At 41.0% G+C, this 15,902-nt stretch overlaps 1 protein-coding gene across 8 annotated transcripts in view; it reads right to left on the minus strand.

Annotated features, from left to right (window-relative positions):
- Positions 1-15,902, minus strand: part of ADAMTSL3 (ADAMTS like 3) — a 410,509-nt gene that overhangs the window by 115,797 nt on the left and 278,810 nt on the right. For all 8 annotated transcript variants that reach the window (XM_061394516.1, XM_061394517.1, XM_061394521.1 and 5 more), the window contains one exon: positions 9,765-10,054. In XM_061394516.1, coding sequence (XP_061250500.1) covers positions 9,765-10,054 — 290 coding nt within the window. The remainder of the gene's footprint in view (positions 1-9,764; positions 10,055-15,902) is intronic.

The raw sequence follows: 15,902 nt of genomic DNA on the forward strand, positions 1-15,902 counted from the left end.
AGTGCAATTGTGCGGTTGGTTGAGCATTCTTTGGCATTGCCTTTCTTTGGGATTGGAATGAAAACTGACCTTTTCCAGTCCCGTGGCCACTGCTGAGTTTTCCAAATTTGCTGACATATTGAGTGTAGCACTTTCACAGCATCATCTTTTAGGATTTGAAATAGCTCAACTGGAATTCCATCACCTCTACTAGTTTTATTTGTAGTGATGCTTCCTAAGGCCCACTTGATTTCACATTCCAGGATGTCTGGTTCTAGGTGAGTGATCACACCACTGTGATTATCTGGATCATGAAGATCTTTTTTGTACAGTTCTTCTATGTATTCTTGCCACCTCTTCTTAATACCTTCTGCTTCTGTTAGGTCCATACCATTTCTGTCCCTTATTGAGCCCATCTTTGCATGAAATGTTCCCTTGGTATCTCTAATTTTCTTAAAGAGATCTCGTCTTTACCATTCTATTGTTTTCCTCTCTTTCTTTGCACTGATCACTGAGGAAGGCTTTTTTATCTCTCATTGCCATTCTTTGGAATTCTGCATTCAAATGGGTATCTCTTGCTTTTTCTCCTTTGCTTCTCATTTCTCTTCTTTTCACAACTATTCATAAGGCCTCCTCAGACAGCCATTTTGCTGTTTTGCATTTCTTTTTCTTGGGGATGGTCTAGATCCCTGTCTCCTGTAGAATGTCATGAACCTCTGCCCATAGTTCATCAGGCACTCTATCAGATCTAGTCCCTTAAATCTATTTCTTACTTCCACTGTATGTGGCTGCGCGGCACTGGAGAGGCAAGCGGCTGAGAGGAGATACTCTACATCCAAGGTCAGTAGCGGTGGCCCTGAGGAGATACCCCACGTGCAAGGTAAGGAGCAGTGGCTATACTTTGCTGGAGCAGCTGTGAAGAGATACCCCACATCCAAGGTAAGAGAAACCCCAGTAAGACGGTAGGTGCTGAGAGAGGGAATCAGAGGGCAGACAGACTGAAACCACAATCAGAGAAAACTAACCAATCTAATCACATGGAACATAATTTTGTCTAACTCAATGAAACTAAGCCATGCCATGTAGGACCACCCAAGACGGACAGGTCTTGGTGGAGAGTTCTGACAAAATGTGGTCCATTGGAGAAGGGAATGGCAAATCACTTCAGTATATTTACCTTGAGAACCCCATGAACAGTATGAAAAGGCAAAAAGATAGGACACTGGAAGATGAACTCCCCAGGCCAGTAGGTGCCCAATACGCTACTAGAGATCAGTGGAGAAATAACTCCAGAAAGAATGAAGAGACAGAGTCAAAGCAAAAACAACACCCAGTTGTCGGTGTGACTGGTGATGGAAGCAAGGTCTGATGCTGTAAAGAGCAATATTGCATAGGAACCTGGAATGCTAGATCCATGAATCAAGGCAAACAGGAGATGGCAAGAGTGTACATCGACATTTTAGGAATCAGCGAACTAAAATGGACTGGAATGTGTGAATTTAACTCAGATGACCATTATATTTACTACTGTGGACAAGAATCCCTTAGAAGGAATGGAGTAGCCATCATAGTCAACAAAAGAGTCCAAAATGCAGTACTTGGATGCAATCTCAAAAATGACAGAATGATCTCTGTTCGTTTCCAAGGCAAACCATTCAATATCATGGTAATCCAAGTCTATGCCCCAACCAGTAATGCTGAAGAAGCCTAAGTTGATCGATTCTATGAAGACCTACAAGACCTTTAAGAACTAACTCCCAAAAAAGATGTCCTTTTCATTATAGGGGCCTGGAATGCAAAAGTAGGAAGTCAAGAAACACCTGGAGTAACAGGCAAATTTGGCCTTGGAGTACAGAATGAAGCAGGGCAAAGGCTAATAGAGTTTTGCAAAGTGAACACACTGGTCATAGCAAACATTGCCTTCCAACAACAAAAGAGAAGTCTCTACACATAGACACGACCAGATGGCCAACACCCAAATCAGACTGATTATATTCTTTGCAGCCAAAGATGGAGAAGCTCTATACGGTCAGCAAAAACAAGATGGGGAGCTGACTGTGGCTCAGATCATGAACTCCTTATTGCCAAATTCAGATTTAAATTGAAGAAAGTAGGGAAAACCACTAGACCATTCAGGTATGACCTAAATCACTTTAAGAGTTTGTATATGACAGTAAGTGGGGAGGGGACTTGAAAATGATCTTACAGATCCAGCAACAATTCCCCTCCCAATCCTGCCCCTAAAGGGAAAAATAAGAACTGAATTTATATAGTTGTAGAAACAAATTCTTTCAGACTTTTTAAGAGATGTCATCTATGATAGGAACTATTTAAGATTATTGAAATGTATGGAATACTTCAATTCATTAAAAAAAAAAAAAACTAGTATAAACCTGATGACAAAAATCTATAAAAGAGAAAAGAACAGATCTACTTAATATACTGTTGCCTTACACAATTTTACATGACAGATGAAAGCCTAGGGCCATATTGAAAAGGATAGTTATGTTTTCCTCTCTGCTGATTAACCAGTATGATAGAATAAATACTACTATAAACTCCCAGGTAATGAAAAAAAGGAGAAGCATAATATCATATGGACCCAGAGGAATGCCATTTTGGTGTTAAAATGCAAGTTTTACAGTACTCCAAATAGGTGAGTTCTTTTTAGGGGCCAGTTGAGGAGACAGCTGGTAAAAATTAAGGATTGTTAAAAGCCATTTGGCCTCATGAAGGGCATCATAAACATCAGTGGAGCCTGAGAGGAAGTGATCAATTATATCAAGAGTAGCTGAAAGAAACTCCAGCTCAAGGCCTGTTAAAATTTGAAGGGATTTGAAGAGAACAAAATGGTGACTGCTAATGTACCATGTCGGAAACACATCTCCATGGGGAGTATGCCCAAATGAGCCCATGGTGGGCCAATTCAGCTTTCAGATCCCTTTCCCATTTGCAGGAAGGTATTCTTGTACTCCACCATGCTCAGTGGAGGCTACCAACTTGCATCAGTATCATTCATATCTAAATGCAAAATCCTAAATTAAATATGGGGTTAGCAAAAAAGTTCATTTGAGTTTTTTCCATAACATCTTACAGAAAAATCTGAATGAACCTTTTGGCCAACCCAATAGTAGCACACTAGAGTCAAGTCAAGAGTATAATAAAAAAATACTACGTTGTGACTTCAAACCCTGGGCATTCACCAATCAAATCATTCACACACAAATATTCACACATGCTCAACCAGAAACAAACAGATAGGAACTTCCTATGATCCAGCAGATAAACCCACCGGCCCAGCCAGCAGATAAATCCATCCACCCAGGCCCTTCCCTTGCCAGTTTCCATTAGGAGATGCACCTCTAACTAGTTAAGATTGAACTCCACAAGTAGGCTTTAGATTTCACTCCCTTCTGTCATAAGAAGTTTGTTGACACTTTGCCTTTCCCTTTCATTCTGGAACTTTCTCATTGCCTTTTTTTTTTTTTTTTTAAGAAAATTATTGATTTGGCTGTGCTGGGTCTTTGCAAGATCTTTAGTTGCAGCATGCAGGAACTAGCTCCCTGACCAGGGCTCCCTACACTGGAAGTGTGGAGTCAGCCACTGGACCTCCAGGGAAGTCCCCTCTCACTGCCTTTTAAATGCACCTGGACTCTGTCATGAACTGACAGCACACACACAGCCCTCCCCTAACAAACCATGCCTTCTAGCCATCTTCCTCTCTGTGGGCCTCGTGACATCTCTTGTTATCCTTTTTAATCCTTTTTTTTACAATACAACTGGACTAACCTTTTTGAAATAAACATTTGATCATTAATTTCCATTTTAATGACTTGGATGGCTTCTCATTGTTCTTAGGATAAAGACCCAAATGAACATGGCCCGTAAGACCTTCACTGTCCGGCCCCTGATTTCCTTTACAGCATCATCTCACATTAAACCCCATCTTTCTCAGTACACTAGCTGTGCCCAACTTCAGCTCCTAGAATTTCCCATGTGCCCTCTTGCCACCTAGCGCCCTTCCACATGATTCTTTTCCTGCCAGAAATTCTCTTTGTACCACTGTCTCAAACTTTTGCTTAATTAATTTCTCATCTTTCAGACTTAAAGTTCAAATGTAATTGTTCTTAGGGAATCTTTCCCTGACCTCCCAAATTAGGTCAAATTCCTCCTATTATGTGCTTTCATGGCATCATATGCTTCTTTTTAAAATTTGTTTCTAGTTATTTTTTGGTCACACCACACAGCATGTGGGATCTTAGTTCCTCGACCAGTGATTGAACCTCTGCCCCCTGTGATGGAAGTGCAGATTCATAACCACTGGACCGCCAGGCAAGTCCCAACCATATACTTTTTTGTAGCTGCAATAACCAGCTGTAAGTTTAAACATATGTGTGTGTGATTATGCGATGAACACATTTCCCCCTCTAGATCTGAGTTGCAGAGGTGGGAACTATTTGTCTCTATTACCTAGGTCAGCACCTTGCACAAAAAAACACACAATAAATATTTGTAGGATGTTATTTTCAAATGAAACAATAAGAGAGATTCCTGCTACTGTCAAGACCAAGGCAAAGTTGGCATCATCTACCTTATTTACTATTGTTCTTGCAATTCTGGACAATGCAATAAGAGAGAAAACATAAACAGGATAAACAACTATTGGAAAGAGAAAATCATCATTAATTGCAGATGATGATTTACTTGAGGAATTCAAAGAATGCACTTGGTTGGCAAAGTTAGATGCATTAAGGGGTTCAGCAATTTAGTCTGTTTTCTTTTAAAAGGAAAAAACAATATTCTAAGATGAATAACTTCTTATATATTAAACTATATTATAAACTCTTATATTATCCCACCAACATTTATAACACACATGTGTCACGTACAGTGATTAAACACTTCTCCAACATAACCTTGCTTAAGAATCACATTTAATCCTTTCATTAATCCTAATAATGTAGGTGTGGCTCTTCTCATTTTATAAAAATAAATCTCTGCAAATTTAAACAACTAGCCCAAAGGAAGGGGCAGAACTATGGTCCAAAATGAGGCCAAAGTTCACGCCTACGCTACTAGCCAGTGGTTTTAGAAAACACAAAGGGAGAAATGAAAGGTCGTAAGTGCAACAAATAATATAAGACACAAGAGAAAATGTTAGTGAGGAATGTTTATCGTGTGCATGTGTGTGTGTTCAGTCATTAAGTCGTATTCAACTCTTTGCGACCCCATGGACTGTAGCCTTCCAGGCTCCTCTGTCCACGGGACTCTCCAGGCAAGCTTACTAGAGTGGGTTGCCATTTCCTCCTCCAGGGGATCTTCCCCACCAAGGGATCCAACCTGCATCTCTCATGTCTCCTGCATTGCAGGTGGATTCTTTACCACTAGTGTCACCTGAGAAGCCCATGTTGATAGTGTAGTAAATTACAAAACTTTATCCGTGGGTATTTAAAAGGTAAGCATAACTTTCAGGATGTACATACACATATAACATAATGCTGTACACCATATACTTACATACACTCTGGAGACTGGAAATTGAGTATGTCTGCATTCTTTATACTTTTAGGAATTGAGAAAGAATTGTTGCCACTCCAGTATGAAAGCAGACTTGTAAAAGATTCTTAAACATCAATGATTACAACAAATTGATTTACTTTTATTTCCTGTATGATGTGAAGGCAAGTTAAGACTATACAAATATATAATATCGGGATGGGAATCAGAGGTTTATCTTTTTGAAAATATATCACTTGCCTATCTTATTTTTCTATCAGAAACAGGAATGCTGAAGAAATAACTGCATGCCTGTGGAAATTTTATTTTCCTGTGGTTTCCAGTCATTGCAGACTCACCCTCCCTGTTATTCAGGATGAGGGTTAAAATCCACATTCAAAACCACACATAAGTGGGCTTGCAGAGGCTGAGCCTCTAAAACCACATTAAAATGGATTACAGAGAGGCAAGTGTCACTGCCTCTACGTAATGCAGTAGGGACAGTAAAGCCAACATCACCGACAGCTGTGCTCCCTCAGGACAAGGACCGCGCCTTCATTCTGTATCGTGGTACTGAGCCTGGAACCGAGTGGAGAGCATAGAGTCTAGCACAGAGCAGGTGTTCAGTTTCCTGCATTTAGAGGATTTTATAACCCTCAAAGCATTCCAAGTATTCAACAGAATTGAGTTACACATTTAAAATGAAATTTTAAGCTTGAACTCAAGAAATTAAAAACATTAAGAAAATTTAAGCCTGAACCCAAGAAATTAAACCATTGCTTTTTGCAAAGTGAAAAATCTTACTATAAGCACTTACAGATCAACCCCTCAATAAAGAAGTTGTCCACTCTCTATTTTGGACTGTGTCATACACTCTCTCAGCTTCCCTAGTCATACCATTTGGGTTCATGGGCATGCAAGGTTCATCTAATGATGTTATCCTGAATTACACAACACAGGATAGCCTCACAAGGCTAAGTTCTGTTTAACTGAGAGTTGAAAGATTAGCAAGCTGAGCCCTGTTAAAATTTGCAAAATGTGTTCCAGTTACATAAGAGGATGTCAGAAACAAATGGACACCATCCCATCCACCGTGTGAGTGCTGAAATGCACTTCTAACATGTGCAAGGCCTTTCTCTCCTCACAGCTGGCCAAAGGCCCACAGTGCCAATAAGGATAAACTGAACTGGACAAGTCTCAGAAAACTTGTATGCCTTAAACAGATGCAGAGATCATTTTACTACTCCTAACTATATACCCAAGAGAAATGAAGATGTATAGCCACACAATAATGTGTACGTGAATGTTTAGAGCAGTTTTAGGCATAGTATCCAAGGCATGCAAATAAACCAAAATCTAATTGATGAATGGATAAATATGGGTATATCAATACAATGAATAGTATTCAAACCTAAAAAGAGATGAAGTGCTGACTTATGTTACAACATGGATGAAACTTGAGAGCACACTAAATGAAAGAAGGTGGTCACAAAGATTGCTCATTGTGTGATTCCACTTATATGAAACGTCCAGAAGAAATAAAAAGTAGATTAGTAGTTGTGAGAGGCTGCTGGTAGCAGGAAAATGGGGGTTTGAGAGGAAATGGGGTGGTGATTTCTTAAGGCTACAGGGTTCTTTTGGGGTCAAAGTGTTCTAAAATTGTTTTTATGGGGTCTTCCCTGGTGGTTCAGTGGTTAAGAATCCATCTTGCATTGCAAGGGACACGAGTTCGACCCCCAATTGGGCAACTAAGCCTGTGTGCTGCAATTAGAAGAGTCTGTGTGCTGCATGAAAGATCACACATGGCACAACTAAGACCCAATGCAGCCAAATATATCAGTGTTAAAAGAAGATTGTGACGATGGGTACACAACTTTGTGAATATACCAAAAAACACCACGCTGTATACTTCAGATATATAAATTGTATGGTATGTGAATTATATCTTAATTAAGTTGTTACCAAAAAAACAGAAAATCATGCCAGGGGGTCCAGGCCTCCTGGCCGTCTTGGTGGGCACTGGGAACGTAGCAGATCTGAACATTTTGGCATCAGGTTCCAAAAATGAGGTCAAATAGACTCTCTCAACTGAATCAGAATTCAGCTGGTCAATTTTCCTTGGGCAACTCTATGTGGTCTGTTAAGTTCCAAGGACCCAACATGCCATGCTTTCTCATCTGGATGGCCTTCTCGGTCAGGAAAAAACTGAAGTCAAGGATGACAGAGTACTAGATGTAAGACTAATTCTATCAATGGCAGTATTCAAAAGTCTGAGATTAATACAATAGATTTGGAGGTATGCAAGCAATAGCCGGGGGCTTCCAGGTGGTGCTAGTGGTAAAGAAAGTGTAGTCACTCAATCGTGTCTGACTCTTTGAGATCCCATTAACAGCACCCCACCTGGCTCCTCTGTCCATGGAATTCTTTAGGCAAAAATACTGAAGTGGACTGCCATTTCCCTGCCTGCCAATGCAGGAGACATAAGAGACTCAGGTTCGATCCCTTGGTCTGAAAGATCCCCTGGAGAAGGGCATGGCAACCCACTCCAGTATTCTTATCTGGGGAATCCCATAGACAGAGGAACCTGGCAGGCTACAGTTCATGTGGTCACAGAGTCAGACACAATTGACTGAGCAGGCATGCAAGCATGCATGACTATCTCTGGAGGGCTTCCCCCGACTCATCAGGAAAGTACCAGTTCCCAGATTATGAAGGGCATATCAGTCTTAAGGCTTCCAAGATATAACAGAAGACATGTCCAGGACCCTGAACCCAGAGGTTTGGGCCAAAGCAGACATGAAAGTGAGGAGGAAAGTGAGACTTCAATTCCTGGGAGGGAAGAGACACAGTAGACATTTAGTGTTGGCTGAAGCAGGCTAAACTCCTGGCTAGCTGAGGTGGGCTTCTAGGAAGCAGAGAGAAGCAAGCAAGAGAGAGAGAGAATCTGGAGGCAGAGGAGAGTTCTTTTCCTAATTGCACAGGGGTACCACCATATGAAAGACAGTAGCTTAACTGAGGCCTAGGGGTAAAGCACATGCCAGTTCACCTGGGTTTACTGATGGGCTGGTGTTCAGGATAGGTGGATTTATAGGTTGAACTACATAGGAAAGAGAAAGACAAATACCTCAAGTCACAGCGACTGGATGGCAAGAACAGAGAATGCACTCCACCTGCCCAGGGAAGAGGCCAGGGCACAATGACTGGCACATGAGCTCTTAAGACCTGATGGGGAATGCCTAGTAAAGGGTGCAGGGCTGCCAGGAGGAGTGGAGCAGGCTGTTAAGCCAACTTCCCCCTAAGGCAGCAGCTTCCTTAGCTTTTGCACCACTGGCTGGCACTGAAGTCAGAGCATTTCTTCCTTTTTTTTTTCCCTTTTTTTCTTTGACCATGCCACACGGCATGTAGGATCATAGTTCCCTGACCTGGGATCAAACCCATGCCCCTTGCAGTGGAAGTGCATGGTCTTAACAACTGGACCACCAGGGAAGTCTGGTTAGAGCATTTCTAGCCCCCAGCTTCAGCCACGACAGCTGGCTGGAAGGCACAGTCAGGAGTGAGTGAGAGGATGTCAGGGCCTGAATTCCTGAGACAGGAGTCCCCTTCATGTCGCTAGAGGATCATGGTTTCCCACTGATTATTTCTGTCCTTTTACTTCCAGCAGAGAGAGAATGACTATCTGGACTTCTCTGGGCTCATTCACTCCCTTTTGGATCCTGGAATGCTTGAAGCACCTTGGGGCTAATTTCCACCCCAAGGGGGCCACCTGGCAATATGATCACTTCCTAGTCCTATCAGGGTCCCTGGCTATGTGTACACACATGTACACACACATAAATCATGGTGATCAGTTTGCTCCATACTGGTTTCTGGTTCAATGTGCAGGTATGAACCTAAATTATTTTCTGAGAATAACTTCTGACCAAGAGAGCATCAGATAAGCCAGTCCCAGGCTGCTTCATTCTGTAATTCTGACTTATGCACAACACTACCTCAACTAATAATTTCTTGCATTTTCCTATTTATTCTCTATCAATCGGTGACCTCTGTAACCATCTCAGTTAGGCAAATGCTTAGGAACACAGGATCTAGTCCCACTGTCCCTTATCTTTCTAAAATAATGATGATGAAAACTGAAAGAAAAAAAAGGCACAGTTTTCAATTATTCAAATGACTTCTCCTCCTTTGGACTTCTGCTAGTTTTTAGATGAGGCTTTACCGATTTAGTATTACTATTTCTCAAACCACAGCAATGCCAGACACAGCTGTCCCTTAAGTAAAAGATCAAATACCTCCCAAACAGGTGGCGGTGCAGGGGGTGAAGCCAGCGTATTCCCAGTCGTAGGTCGTCTCACTGTCCTGCTCCTGCAGGGAGGCGGCCAGCTCTCGGACGGCGGGGCTCTCATCACAGGGCTGCAGGAGGCAGGGCCGCTCTGTGGGCAGCCGGGGGCCCTCACACTCTTCCTCTGGCAGCTCGGTCTCAGTCTGCGTGAAGGTCAGGAGCACGCGGCACTTCACCTCTCGCACCTGAACACCTGGCCCACATGTGGCACTGCAGGCGGACCACGGCTCCGGAACGAACCTGCAGGCAACCGGGGAGCCCCAGGGGTCGGAGCAGGGGAGGACACGGGCAGTCAGTCCAAAGAGACCACAAAGGGGGAGTGACACATGAAGGAAAAATGTAACTTCATTCAGAGGGGATTCAATGTTTCGGAGGCTGTCCTTTTGTTGGTGCCTGAAAATGTGTCATGGACAAACATTCCAACCTCATCAGCAACAGAAAGAAGCTTTTACCAGAAATCCACTAAACTTTTGCACCTATTTTATTTAATTCAAATTCTGTGCTCTGACCTTTGCATATCATCGTTAAAAGGTTTTCTGTAGGATTTGGTCATAATAAATCGTGTAGAGATAATTTCTACTCTGAGTTCTTTTATAACATGGAGATGTTCACCAGTATTTATTCAAGAAATCATTTTGGTGCTTACCCTGTCTTAACAGGCAGAGTTTTATTAAAATATCTTGATATTAGGAGCAAAACTGTAGGACAGCATGCTTTCTGCAGAGCGGTGGTGGTGGTTTAGTCACTAAGTTGTGTCCAACTCTTGCAACCCTATGAACTGTAGACCACCAGGCTCCTCTGTCCATGGGGTTCTCCAGGCAACAATTCTGGAGTGGGTTGCCATTTCCTTCTCCTTCTGCAGAGTAGATGAAGCTTTAATATTCTTTTTTATTTAATATATGGGCTTCCCTGGTGGCTCAGTGGTAAAGAATCTGCCTGCCATTGAGGGAGACACAGGTTTGATTCCTGGTCCAGGAAGAGCCCCTGGAGAAGGAAATGGCAACCCACTCCAGTATTCTTGCTTAGAGAATTCCATGAACAGATGAGCATGGAGGGCTACAGTTTATGGGGTCCCAAAGAGTTGGACACGACTGAGCAACTAAACAACATCAACATTTTAATATATAACAACACACAAAACTTCTGAATTTTCTTGAAACTATCACAGCTGTTGCCCAATCTGACTGAATAAAGCATGTATTTCTTATCCTGAATCTTTATCCACTAAATCACAGGGTGTCCTCCTTTGGCCTACAGGTCAAATCCCGTCCACCTATTTCTGCACAGCCTACCTGCTAAGAATGATTCTCATAGTTTTAAATAGATGGGGAGAAAAAAGAAGGATAATATTTTGTGTCATGTAAAAATGACATACAATTCAATGTGTGTCCATAACTAAAGACTTATTGGAATACAGTCATGGTCACTTGTTCAGCCTTGTTTATGGCTGCTTTTGTGTTACGTGCCAGGGCTGAGGATTTGTAATATAGACTGTTTGGCTGGCAAAACCTAAGATATTTATTATTTGGCTCTTTATAGAAAATGTTTACTGATTCCTGCACTGAATTTAAGACATAGACTCCATCAGGACACATATTTTTAAGACAATCTGAAGCAACACTTGCATCATGAGATATTAATAAGTGATAGGCTGGAAAGAGAGCAGTGATTGAGTAAGTCTGGAAAACACTGTTTTCAATAATGTTCAATAGGTTTATTTACTGAAAAATTTCTCCCCAGACTATGATATATGAACACATACCATACATACTCAAGGGGGGTGGATATGACGTGCATGATTTCCTAAATTTAAGTGAATATAGACCTCTATTCATGGGAAAATGTTGTACTAAATAACTTCAGAAAAAATGCTGCTGAGCTGTTTGCTTCAAATACAGTTCCAAGGCTTAATGTTTAAAATCTCAGAATAAGCTGGTTATAAAGATCTCTCAGAATCACCTAAGCATCTCTCTCTACATGAGGCTTCACCACAGTTGTACACAAGAGCACAGCAGAATCGAAACATTATTGCTCTCCATGAGCAATAAAGAAATATCAATAACACCTTCCTTTTTTCATTTTGTTTTGTTGGAAATTGTTACTGGGAAACTATTTTCTAATCTTTATTTTCCATGACTCAGCTCCTTAGGATGGAGTAGTACTGGAGCAATATTTGCATCTTTACTCTTTTCTGTGCTTGCTGCTTTCCCATGGGTAAACTGGAAAGGAGACTGATTAAATTTAAGAAGACACATCCATACAATGTATTCAATAATAGGATGAGGTCACTGAAAAGAAGGTGAATCTATGTGAATTGATAAGGAATATTCTCCTTTTGGAGGCTGTTAAATGAAATAAGTATGTGGTCTTATGAAATAAGGATCACATGCTATGATCTTTTGTCTAACTATACAAAAGGACACAGACATGCCTATATAGTGTACATATTACACATTGTTGTTTAGTCGCTAAGTCATGTCCCACTCTTTGCAACCCTGTGAACTCCAGTATGCCAGGCTTCCCTGTCCTTCACTAACTCCCTGACTTCGCTCAAACTCATTTCCATGGAGTCAGTGATGTCATCCAATCATCTTATCCTCTGTCACCCCCTTCTCCTTTTTCCCTCAATCTTTCCCAGCATCAGGATCTTTTCCAATGAGTTGGCTCTTCGCATCAGGTAACCAAAGTATTGGAGCTTCAGCATCAGTTCTTCCAATGAATATTCAAGGTTGATTTCCTTTAGGATTAACCGGTTTGATCTCCTTGCAATCCAAGGGACTTTCAAGACTCCTCTCCAGCACCACAGTTCAGAAGCATGAATTCTTCAATGCTCAGCCTTCTTTATGGTCCAACTCTCACATCCGTACATGACTACTTGAAAAACCATAGTTTTGACTATACAGACCTTTGTTGGCAAAGTGATCTCTGCTTTTTAACACAATGTCTGTCATAGTTTTTCTTTCAAGGAGCAAGTGTCTTTTAATTTCATGGCTGTAGTTACCGTCCACAGTGATTTTGGAGCTCAAGAAAATAAAATCTATCAGTTTTTCCACTTTTTCCCCATCTATTTGCCATGAAGTAATGGGATTGGATGCCATGATCTTAGTTTTTTGAATGTTGAATTTTAAGCCAGCTTTTTTACTCTCCTCTTTCATCAAGAGGCTCTATAATTCCTCTTTGCTTTCTGTTATTAGAGTAGTATCATCTGCATATCTGAGGTTGTTAATATTTCTCCCTGCACTCTTGATTCCAGCTCATGATTCATCCAGCCCTGCATTTCTCATGATGTACTCTGCATATAAGTTAAATAAGCAGGGTGACAATATACAGCCTTGACGTACTCCTTTCCCAATTTTGAACCACTTTGTTGTTTCACATCTGGTTCTAATGGTATATATTTATAGCCTCTATGTTATCTATGCTGATTTATATATAATGTCTCTTTTCAGGAAGTAATTGCAAGAGCCAGGAACTGGAGTTTATAGAAGGAGGCTTTTACTATATTTTGTTGCTGTTTTTTTAAATTAATTTTTAGTGGAGGATAGTTGCTTTACAATTTTGTCTTAGTTTCTACTGTATAGCACAGTGAACCAGCTATACGTATACATGTATCCCCTCATTTTTTTTTTTTTATTTCCTTCCCAGGTAGGTCACCACAGAGCACTGAGTAGAGTTCCCTGTGCTATACAGTAGGCTCTCATGACTTTTCTATTTTATATATAGTATCAATAGTGTATATACATCAATCCCAATCTCCCAATTCATCCCACCCCGTTCTTTCTGCTTTGGTGTCCGTACGGTTGTTCTCTACGTCTGTGTCTCTATTTCTCTTTTGCAAATAGGATCATCTATACCATTTTATAGACTCCATATGTATGTGTTAATGTCTGATATTTGTCTTTGTTCATTTCCATTTTGCACCTTTTAAAGGCTTGAACTTTCTAACCATATACATACTATACCTCTATGGTCATTAATTTTTTCTCTTTTCTCCTTCACAATAAAAACTAAAACTGGGGATTATGTTTTAATGGGAGGTAGATTTTTTTTCATTCAGATTGGACTCTTACATCTCATAGATTCAGAATCCTGAGAGAAGGTGGAGTAAGTGAGAAGGCACATCTTAATTCCCAACGGGGCAAATGATGGTTACACTTGATGTTTTTCAGGTCTCCTGGATGTTTCAAGTTCGTTATCATTTTTTTTCTTAGTTTGTGGGATCTTAGTTCCCCAACCAGGGATTGAACAGTGGAAGTCTGGAGTTCTACCCACTGGACCACCAGGGAATTCTATCAAGTTGGTTTTCAAAGATCCTTGTAAGTGTCCTCTTAAAAAACAAATATCAGTTCAGTTCAGTTCAGTCGCTCAGTTGTGTCCAACTCTTTGTGACCCCATGAATCGCAGCACGCCAGGCCTCCCTGTCCATCACCAACTCCCAGAGTTCACTCAGACTCACGTCCGAGTCAGTGATGCCATCCAGCCATCTCATCCTTTGTTGTCCCCTTCTCCTCCTGTCCCAATCCCTCTCAGCATCAGAGTCTTTTCCAATGAGTCAACTCTTCACATGAGGTGGCCAAAGTATTGGAGTTTCAGCTTTAGCATCATTCTTTCCAAAGAAATCCCAGGGCTGATCTCCTTCAGAATGGACTGGTTGGACTTCCTTGCAGTCCAAGGGACTCTCAAGAGTCTTCTCCAACACCACAGTTCAAAAGCATCAATTCTTTGGCGCTCAGCCTTCTTCACAGTCCAACTCTCACATCCATACATGACCACTGGAAAAACCATAGCCTTGACTAGACGGACCTTTGTTGGCAAAGTAATGTCTCTGCTTTTGAATATGCTATCTAGGTTGGTCATAACTTTCCTTCCATGGAGTAACAAATATCAGAGCTGTCCAAATTATCCATGAGTGATTTGGGGGAGGCGAGATGGGGAATCATGGTAACTCAAAAATGTATGCATGATCCCACATGATTTTTTTTCTACGCATTATTTTTTATTTAAACAAAGGACATTATTATGTTCATGCAGTTCTGAATCTTGCTTTGTCTTTGCTCCCCCCTACATACACACACACACACACACACACACACACACACACAGTAATTTTTTCTTTAAAGAAAAGAAAGTCCCACAGCTGCACACAAGCATTTGAAGAGTGATGTCTGGGCAAAACAACCAGAGAAACAGAGCATGTTCCCTGTGTCTTTGCACAGTGCATGCATGTGTGCTCAGTTGTGTCCAACTCCACAACAGAAAAGATTTTTTTTAAAAAGAGCAATTCAAGGGACTTCTCTGATGGTCCAGGGATTAAAAGACTTAGTCTTCCAATGAAAGGGAGCAGAGATCAATCCCTGGTCAGGGAATGCCACGTGCCTTGAGGCCAAAAACCCAAAACATAAAAAAAAGAACAATTCACTTATAAGAGAGCCTAGGCAGGAGATGATAAAACCACAGAATAAAATGGAAAACTACAGAGCTGAAGAAACAAAACTGTGAAACATAACATCATTAGAAACTAACAATTCAGAACCAAGAGAAAAAAATAGAAGAAACATGGCTGAAGGTCAAATTAAAAACATAGAAGCAAGACTTGGAAGTGAATGCAGTGTTTAGAGAGAGAAAGAAAAGTTTTAAAGCAAAAAGAGGGGTGAATGGAGGGCTGGGGTGCAAAGGAAGCTTCTGGGTGATGGAGATGTCCTGTATCAAGAATGGGGCTGGGGTTCTGTGTTTTGTGTCCACCTGTTAAAACTCATCACTCATTACATACAGATTTTGTATGTAAATTATATCTCTCTAAAATTGATTTTTAATGCAGTTTTTAGAGATAAAATGAGAGAGAATCCAATATTGAAGATAGTTGGATTCTTTAAGTAGAGGTTTCAACACATGAAACAGAAAAAAAAAAGTTCATAAATAAAATATGTGAAAAATGTGCCTAAAATACAGCCTGGAAAGGTTACAGTGTCTTCCAGGAAAAAGTGATACAAAATGATTAACGTAAAAACCTAGAGCTTTCAGCAGAATGCCCTCCCTAAAGATACCCACACCCTAATCCTTAGAATATATGAATATGCTGTTACATGGC

The sequence above is a fragment of the Bos javanicus genome, chromosome 21 (genome assembly GCF_032452875.1).
Source record: "Bos javanicus breed banteng chromosome 21, ARS-OSU_banteng_1.0, whole genome shotgun sequence".
NCBI lineage: Eukaryota > Metazoa > Chordata > Mammalia > Artiodactyla > Bovidae > Bos > Bos javanicus.